Genomic DNA, 9,579 nt, shown 5'->3' with positions numbered 1-9,579 from the left:
ACTAATCATGTAAGTGACCTTACTATTGACTCGGTTGGAAGACTTGTCTTATGTATAATGACGCGTGCTCAGTGGCCCTTACACGTGTCATGTGTGTTGTTATAGTATTATGATGTATTTGATATGATATTATGATGTATTGCCAAGATGATGTGATGATGTGATGACATGAGATGCATGATGATGATATGACATGATACAATGATATCTCATGTTGCGATGATATGCATGTATGAAATGTCATGTTGCATTAGGGTGAGTTTTCTAATACACAACTTCTAAATTATGTTATAAATGATGAATGTATGAAGACTCATGCATGCATGTTACCTATTGTAATACGTGAAAGATGCGATTATGTCCCATGAATGAGTTTTAAGATGAAAAATATAGGGATCTCATGTATATTGTATGCTCATTTACATCGGAATACTTCTTCTTTTATGATGATGAGTACGAACGGCTACATTATAATGATGATGATGATCATGTGTGACATGATATTCAAGGGTTTGTTGTACCTTCAGATGTCCGATTACAACCAATTAGCTCGATTATGATGGGCCCAGGGGGTATGCGGACCGCCTGGTGGACTCACGCTCACACGTGTGGGTTGTGTGTAGGAAATTACTACACATCCAATTTATCCGGACTAGAGGCCACGTCTAGACGGTTTTACTAATTAAATAATCCTATAAATTATATCCTTTATAAGTTTACTTTTAAATAATTAAAAATAAAAAAACAAAATAATCATTAAACAGACTATAAATTTCTTAGTTTTATAATATTTATAAAAACAAAAAATTATCATTAAATACGACTTTAATTATAGTGAATTTGATCTTCACCTTTATTTTCCTTTTATTACATAAACCAGCCACATAAGTTTGCCAGCACATTTATTTCTTATGAATATTCACCATCTAATACCAACCGCAAAAATAATTATTTTAAAATAAATTAAATAAATAAAACCCTAAACCAATCATTTTAAAAACTAAGGAATCAAATTAAATAAATAAATAATATAAACACAAACCTCAAGTCAAAACACCAATAATATTCCCTAATCTTCTAATCACACATGTTCGACTATTTTAGAGTCATTTTTTTTTATTGGAATACCATCGACGACTTTTTTCATTTCTCGAACGAGTGTTACTAAGACTGTAACAGCCCAGATTCACCACTAGCCGATATTGTCCTTTTTGGACTTTCCCTTGAGGGGACTTTAAAACGCGTTTGTTAGGGGAAGGTTTCTACCCCTTGTGAAGGCTGGTTCGTTCTCCTCCCCAATCAATGTGGGACATCACAAAGATGTTCAGATAAATTTATTTCTCATTTTCCTCTCTTACAATATTCATTAGAGATTATATTGAAAGGACAAAAAATGTTAACGAGACCTTACCATTTAAACCCGAATGCAAAAACCTTATTTAAGGCATTAATCACGAATGTCATGAATAATAAACGGTTGAATATTATTAAAAAAAACATAAAATATTCTAACAACATGCATCCAACCAAATGGGGAAGAGAAAACCAATAATATCTTTGTGTTATATATATATATATATATATATATATATATATATGTGGGTGTGTTGGGTTTCAAATTTGAACATAGAAAGGAAAAATGAATTGGATTTTGTTCATAATTGTATCCATTTTCATATCCTTTGTTGTAAAGTTAGTTCTTTTCCCTTTGAGGAGTGGCCCTTACAAGCTCCCACCAGGGCCGACCGCCTTCCCAATACTCACAAACTTCATATGGCTACGCCAGTCGCCTCTTGCGGTTGAATCTGTGCTGCGTAGTTTCATGGCTAAATATGGCCCCATCATCACCATCCATGTCGGTCCGTCCCCGGCCATCGTCATCGCCGATCGCTCCATCGTCCACAAAGCCCTCGTCCAAAATGGTGCCATCTTCGCCGACCGCCCTCAAGTTCTCTCCATCAATCGGATCACAGCCTCGGGTAACCTCGACAACATCACCTCCGCCCCTTATAGCCCTACTTGGCGTCTCCTCCGCCGTAATCTTGCAGGGGTAATGCTTCATCCTTCGCGGGTCAGGGGTTATTCTCGAGTCCGTAAAAGGGTGTTGGATATCCTCGTCACTCGTCTTGAATCTCGACCGGGATCGGAGACCTTAGTTGTTCAGCATTTTCAATTTGCTACGTTTTGTTTGTTGGCTTTGATGTGCTTTGGAGATGAGCTGAATGAGACACAAATCTTGGAAATTCATCAAGTTCAACGTGAGATTATTGTAAATTTGCAACGCTTTCTTATACTCAATTTTTGGCCTAAATTGATGAAGATTTTGCTTCGTAAGCGTTGGAAGGAATATTTACAACTCAAGAACAAACAACATGAGGTGGTCAACTCTCCTTGACTTGGATTAAAAAGTTTTAAAAATGAAACCTTTAATTATTTATTTGTTTTTGTTCTTGTTCTTATTCTTAAATAGGTTCTGATTCCGATAATCAAGGCACGAGAGAAGGTCAAACATGAAATAACAAAAGAGGGAGAAGAAAAAGAAGAGAATTTGGTATCATATGTTGATACATTGATTGATTTGGAGCTCATCGACCAAAAGCGAAAGCTTAATAATGAAGAGATAGTAAATTTATGCTCGGAGTTTCTAAACGCCGGGACCGACACGACGACGACAACATTGCAATGGATCATGGCGAATTTAGTGAAGAACCCACAAATCCAACAGAAAGTTTTTGAAGAGATCGATGGAATTATGAAATCTTGTAAGACAGGACATAGATTACGAGATGAAGAGGTAAAGGAAGAAGATTTAGGGAAGCTTCCATATTTGAAAGCTGTGATTCTAGAAGGGTTACGACGACACCCGCCGGGGCATTTCATATTACCCCATGCAGTGAAAGAAGACACGACGTTGGAGAATTACTTCATACCGAAAAACGGGACGGTGAATATCATGTCGGGGGAGATGGGATGGGATCCAGAAGTATGGGAGGATCCGATGACGTTTAAGCCAGAGAGGTTCATGAGTGGCGACGGAGAGGCGTCGTCGACGATGTTCGATATAACCGGGAGCAAGGAGATTAAAATGATGCCGTTCGGAGTCGGGAGGAGGATATGTCCGGGGTATGGTTTAGCAATGCTTCATTTGGAATATTTTGTAGCTAATTTGGTATGGAGATTTGAGTGGAAAGCTGTGGAAGGAGATGAAGTTGATTTATCAGAGAAGATGGAATTCACCATTTGGATGAAGAACCCTCTCAAAGCACAATTATGTCCAAGGTTTTAGGACAATATTATATAGTTAATTACTACTTTGTTCACTTTGTTACTATGTTGTTCAAGGGTATTATAGTCTTTTCGTACTCGTCGGGAAAAGTGATTTATGTTCGTAAGAGATCAAAATTGCAATGAAATGAAGTTGATTTTATATTTTTTGGGTTAGTTTGAATGTTCGATCTTATACGATTTCAATATTATAACGTACTATTCTCCACACAAAATAAATAAATATATATACATGTATGTATGTGTGCATTATATATGTGTCTATGTATGTGTGTATACATATATGTATGTGTGTGTATATATCTTAGATTTTTCTTTTACTCGCACAAATTACGTGAGAAGTATTAAAAAAAAAAAAAAATAAATAAATAAACACAGAGACTGTATGTATGAAAATAATATTATAACAAATATATATAAACATTCCAATACTCTAATCATACAAGGTGACTAATGACGGTATGAAGTCTAACGCATGAACCATTGTAAAATTTAGTGAAATAGTTTTGTAGAAATTTGAACTTGAAATTGATGTCATGGGCTCACATAGGTCGACTTGAATTTCAAAAGATAAAATCAAATTTTCATTAAGGATAAATTGGTGATACCAGCTTAAACTAATCATGTAAGTGGCTCTACTATCGGTTCGGTTGGATAACTTGTCTTATGTATGATCATACGTGCCCAGTGGCCATTGTACATGTCATGTGTGTTGTTGGTATTATGATGTGTTATGATAATGCTAGGATGATAGGATGATGTGATTTGATATGATATTATGATGTATTACCATGATGATGTGATGTATTATGTCACTATGATACGTTAGGATGATAATGCATTATTGATGTGATGACATGAGATACATGATGATGATATGACATGATCCAATGATGTCTCATGTTACAATGATATGCATGTATGAAATACTATGTTGCATTATGATGAGTTTTCTAATACACAACTCCTAAATGACGTTATAAATGATGAATGTATGAAGGCTTATGCATGCATGTTACCTATCGTAATATGTGAAAGATGTGTGGGGTTGTGTCCCATGAATGAGTTTTAAGATAAAAAGTATAGGAACCTCATGCATATTGTAGGCTCATTTACATCGGGATACTTCTCTTTTTATGATGATGAGTACGAATTCGTACACTATAATGATGATGATGATCATGTGTGGCATGACATCGAGGGTTTGTTGTACCTCCAGACGTTCGACTACAACCAACTAGCCCGACTATGATGGGCTCAGGAAGTGTGTGGACCGCCTGGTGGACTCACGCTCGCACGTGTGGGTCGTGTGTAGGGAAGTACTACACATCCAATTTGTCCAGATTAAAAGCCACCTCTATGATGGTTTTAAATGATAGGTCCTTGATCATGATTGTGTGTGTTTTCATTCACTAACTCGGATAGTGAGGTCACTCATTAAATATTTCTTAAAATATTTAAGCCATGTGATACTTCAATATTTCAGGTAAAGGCAAGACACCTACCATTGATGGGGACATCGCAATTAAAGAACATGACACATGCATAGGATAATTGCATTTAATTTCGTAGATCTTAAGTTAGTATAGGACATTACTGTTTCTATATTTCCTTATGTTTATTTTAATATTTGTTTTGTATTGTTTGAAGACCTTTCTTTTTTAACATGTAAGTCGTGACATTGTTTTATGAAGTCGTTTTAAATGATTATTTCTACCCGGGATGTTACATCATGCATACAACATACAGTAATGACTTTAGATTAGTAAAAAATTAGGGTCGTTTTTAAAATCTTAAAATTTATTTCTCATTTTTCTCTCTTGCAATATTCATCCGAGATTGTATTGAGAGGACAAAAAATGTGACCATGTTTACGAGACCTTACAATTCAAACTCGCAAAAATCTTGATGAGCGCATTAAACACGGGATGTCATGAATAATAAACAATTCAATATTATTAAAAAAACACATCCAACCAAATGGGGGAAGAGAAAACCAAATAATATCTTTGTGTTTATATATATATATGGGTGCGTTGGGTTTCAAGTTTGAACATAGAAAGGAACAATGAATTGGATTGTGTTCATAATTGTATCCATTTTCATTTCCTTTCTTGTAAAGTTGGTTCTTTTCCCTTTGAGGAGTGGCCCTTACAAGCTCCCACCAGGGCCAACCGCCTTCCCAATACTCACAAACTTCATATGGCTACGCCAGTCGCCTCTTGCAATTGAATCTGTGCTGCGCAGTTTCACGGCCAAATATGGCCCCATCATCACCATCCATGTCGGCCCGTCCCCGGCCATCATCATCGCCGACCGCTCCATCGTCCACAAAGCCCTCGTCCAAAATGGTGCCATCTTCGCCGACCGCCCTCGAGCTCTCTCCATCAATCGGATCACGGCCTCGGGTAACCTCGACAACATCACCTCCGCCCCTTATAGCCCTACTTGGCGTCTCCTCCGCCGTAATCTTGCAGGGGTAATGCTTCACCCTTCGCGGGTCAGGGCTTATTCCCGAGTCCGTAAAAGGGTGTTGGACATCCTCGTTACTCGTCTTGAATCTCGACCGGAATCGGACACCTTAGTTGTTCAACATTTTCAATTTGCTACGTTTTGTTTGTTGGCTTTGATGTGCTTTGGAGATGAGCTGAATGAGACACAAATCTTGGAAATTCATCAAGTTCAACGTGAGATTGTTGTCAATTTGCAACGCTTTCTTATACTCAATTTGTGGCCTAAATTGATGAAGATTTTGCTTCGTAAGCGTTGGAAGGAATATTTACAACTCAAGAACAAACAACATGAGGTGGTCAACTCTCCTCGACTTGGATTAAAAAATTTTAAAAATGAAACCTTTAATTATTTATCGGTTCTTGTTCTTGTTCTTGTTCTTAAATAGGTTCTCATCCCGGTAATCAAGGCACGAGAGAAGACCAAACATGAAATAACAAAAGAAGGAGAAGAAAAAGAAGAGAATTTGGTATCATATGTTGATACATTGATTGATTTGGAGCTCATCGACCAAAAGCGAAAGCTTAATAATGAAGAAATAGTAAATTTATGCTCGGAGTTTCTAAACGCCGGGACCGACACCACGACGACGACATTGCAATGGATCATGGCGAATTTAGTGAAGAACCCACAAATCCAACAGAAACTTTTCGAAGAGATCGATGGAATTATGAAATCTATTACGACACGACATGAATTACGAGAGGAAGAGGTAAAGGAAGAAGATTTAGGGAAGCTTCCATATTTGAAAGCTGTGATTCTAGAAGGGTTACGACGACACCCGCCGGGGCATTTCATATTACCCCATGCAGTGAAAGAAGACACGACGTTGGAGAATTACTTCATACCGAAAAACGGGACGGTGAATATCATGTCGGGGGAGATGGGATGGGATCCAGAAGTATGGGAGGATCCGATGACGTTTAAGCCAGAGAGGTTCATGAGTGGCGACGGAGAGGCGTCGTCGACGATGTTCGATATAACCGGGAGCAAGGAGATTAAAATGATGCCGTTCGGAGTCGGGAGGAGGATATGTCCGGGGTATGGTTTAGCAATGCTTCATTTGGAATATTTTGTAGCTAATTTGGTATGGAGATTTGAGTGGAAAGCTGTGGAAGGAGATGAAGTTGATTTATCAGAGAAGATGGAATTCACCATTTGGATGAAGAACCCTCTCAAAGCACAATTATGTCCAAGGTTTTAGGACAATATTATATAGTTAATTACTATTTTGTTCACTTTGTTACTATGTTGTTCAAGGGTATTATAGTCTTTTCCTACTCGTCGGGAAAAGTGATTTATGTTCGTAAGCGATCAAAATTGCAATGAAATGAAGTCGATTCTATCTTTTTCGGGTTAGTTTGGACGTTTGATCTTACAAGATTGTATAATTAAGTTATTTTGTTATGTAACTTATTTACTTTCTTGTATTTATATTATGTTTAATAAATTTAGATCCAACCTTTTCTTATCAAATTGCTTGGATTACTTAAAAATCGAATAAATGTTGCAAAATTTAACTTTATTCGTGGAAGTATTAAAAAAAAAATTTCGGGTTGGCAGGATATGGGTAGAGATTTCCACGGGCAGGTGGAAAAGGGGAAACCTTTCCCATTCCAATTCTCGCCTCTTGTTTCAATACTCATCCTCACAAATTTTTCCATTTATTTTTGTGAGGATCGGGATGGGGATTCCCGACAGAGATCGAGTTGCACACGATGAAATTTTCACAATATATATATATATATATTTAAAATTATTAATTTCATAAATTATTTAAAAGAATAATTTCCATTTTTAATATAATATCTACTCGAAAAAGTGCAATAATATAATATCATGTTCCACGTCGTTTTTTAAAAATTAAAATTTCAATATTACAACATAGTGTTCTCCACGCACACAACGGGGCGAAGCGGGTATTTTGCGGTGTCAAGAGACGAGAAATATAATCTACGTCTACCACCCTGTTTAACTAACGATGAAAAATCTCTCCCTATTTTCTCTCTCATCTCCATTTAAATATGAATCTCACTCTCGAGTTAAATGAACATCTCTAAATATAAATATCTTTCTCTAAAAGCTTACGATTCCAAGAAAGGATCTGACATACTAACGTTATTATAATAACATTCGTTGTTTGAATTCATTATTATTGGTTGGTTTGTTGGTTGAGTTCATCAATTCTCGAGTAATTCTTTTTTCAGATCCAACGCCCATTGGGGTTCATGCATGGGTCCTAATGCTGTCAGTGATTGTGAAATATCTTTATTTCAATTCTTGAGTAATTTTTTTTTTTTTTTTTTTCAGATCCAACGCCCAACTGGGACTTCACGATGGATCCTAATGCCAGTAAGTGTCTGTGAAATATCTTTATTCCTGTAAGATCCTAACATTTATTTCTTGGAAAAGTTGGCACGCAAAAACATGGCAATTAGTTGGCACGTGAAAATATGGTGAAAATTTATGTAATTTTTATTAGTCGATTGTGTATTGTCGGGAAGCTGCGAACAGGATAGCCATAACTCATAATGAGCGATCAATTGATATCGATGTCGGTGTCAATGGTAACTTAAAAATGAGTCCTCCAAGTAAAGAAAGAAATTTATGGTAAGGAAGATAAATAATGAGCCACTCCTTTTAGTTGAGATTTTTTTGGCTAGGGAGGAAAGTTTTGTGGGTGGTGATGAAAATGGCTCGTTGATGGGTGTCATAGTTATGTTTGTCTGGGATGTGTTGTCCGTGACCGCATGCCCATGACACGCCAAACTCCTTTACTTGCTTTCGGGTTCTATTACTTTTTTATGCTTATTTGTGTTGTATGACTATTCAGCGAAATTATGTCAGTTTGTTAGACCTGAATTGTTTCAAAATGTATTATAGGGGATGCACTACTTTTATCTGAAATTATACGTTATCTAAGCCGTTGGGTTGCCTTTCTGGCTTAAACCTATAACATTGTTTCCAAATCTTCTTGCAATCTTGCTTTAGACAATCTCTCTGCCCAATTTTGTAAAACATTTTTTTCAAAATGGGGCATAAGGCTTAAGCGTACGTCGATTGGTCGTAGGCGACGTGAATTCAAATTGACTTTCGGTATTGGGAATGAGTGTTGCACAATCGCAAAGTTCGTTGCCAAGAAAAGTGTGATTGTGATGATGGACAAACATTCGAGTTGGGTTGTTGGATTGTTAAAAAAAAATTAATTTTTAAATTTTTTTTTTATTTATCCACAATTCATAATTATTCGATACAATTTTAAATAAAATATATTAAAAGTTTCCGACCAAACACAAATTAATCTATATTCATTAAAAAAAAAAAAAATCATCAACAACAACGAACGAGAATTGTAACATCCTAGCATAATTCAACATTGTCATAAACTAAAGACAACTAAATACCGACTTAAGGAGTAAGACAAATATAAGGATAGACATTGAAATTAAAAAACAATTAGTTTAAAGAAATCATATATAACAAAAATAAAAAATATTATAAAAATATTTTATTTATCTAGAAAGAGACTACGGCACGCATGATGATGAAGTTGGGCTTTTCCTGCATAGGTTCGAACCCTGTTGTTGACATTACCTCCCTTTGCAACGTTTTTTATCAAATCAATGTACCTGTCATTTGTGTCATCATTTGAATCTATGTCTTGCCAACTTTTGGCAATAGTTCCATTTGGAACACCGCGATTCTTATCACTATCATAAATCATATTCATAATCAATGAACCTATCATTTGTGTCATCACTCGAATCTGTGTCCAATTGCTCG

At 36.3% G+C, this 9,579-nt stretch overlaps 2 protein-coding genes across 2 annotated transcripts; both read left to right on the top strand.

Annotated features, from left to right (window-relative positions):
• The first annotated feature begins 1,605 nt into the window (after positions 1–1,605).
• LOC111808770 (cytochrome P450 89A2-like) lies at positions 1,606–3,427 on the top strand. The gene is made up of 2 exons (XM_023694934.2): positions 1,606–2,377; positions 2,471–3,427. The coding sequence occupies exons 1-2, from the start codon at positions 1,640–1,642 to the stop codon at positions 3,284–3,286; spliced, it is 1,554 nt and encodes a 517-aa protein (XP_023550702.2). The 5' UTR covers positions 1,606–1,639; the 3' UTR covers positions 3,287–3,427.
• Positions 3,428–5,338: 1,911 nt separating this feature from the next.
• On the top strand, positions 5,339–7,155 carry LOC111808772 (cytochrome P450 89A2-like). The gene is made up of 2 exons (XM_087129626.1): positions 5,339–6,091; positions 6,185–7,155. Exons 1-2 carry the CDS (start codon positions 5,354–5,356, stop codon positions 6,998–7,000), a joined length of 1,554 nt encoding a protein of 517 aa, XP_086985752.1. The 5' UTR covers positions 5,339–5,353; the 3' UTR covers positions 7,001–7,155.
• The last annotated feature ends 2,424 nt before the right edge of the window (positions 7,156–9,579 follow it).

The sequence above is a fragment of the Cucurbita pepo genome, chromosome 13, assembly GCF_057944985.1.
Source record: "Cucurbita pepo subsp. pepo isolate OVF chromosome 13, ASM5794498v1, whole genome shotgun sequence".
NCBI classification, from domain to species: Eukaryota; Viridiplantae; Streptophyta; class Magnoliopsida; order Cucurbitales; family Cucurbitaceae; genus Cucurbita; species Cucurbita pepo.
The sequence above is the reverse complement of the archived record's forward strand: the minus strand, read 5'-3'. Positions and strand labels throughout refer to the sequence as shown.

Coding starts and splice junctions, on each gene's coding strand:
- LOC111808770 (XM_023694934.2), top strand. CDS start 1,640: ATGAATTGGATTTTGTTCATAATTGTATCCATTTTCATATCCTTTGTT. Junction 2,378..2,470: donor TCAAGAACAAACAACATGAG/GTGGTCAACTCT, acceptor ATTCTTAAATAG/GTTCTGATTCCGATAATCAA.
- LOC111808772 (XM_087129626.1), top strand. CDS start 5,354: ATGAATTGGATTGTGTTCATAATTGTATCCATTTTCATTTCCTTTCTT. Junction 6,092..6,184: donor TCAAGAACAAACAACATGAG/GTGGTCAACTCT, acceptor GTTCTTAAATAG/GTTCTCATCCCGGTAATCAA.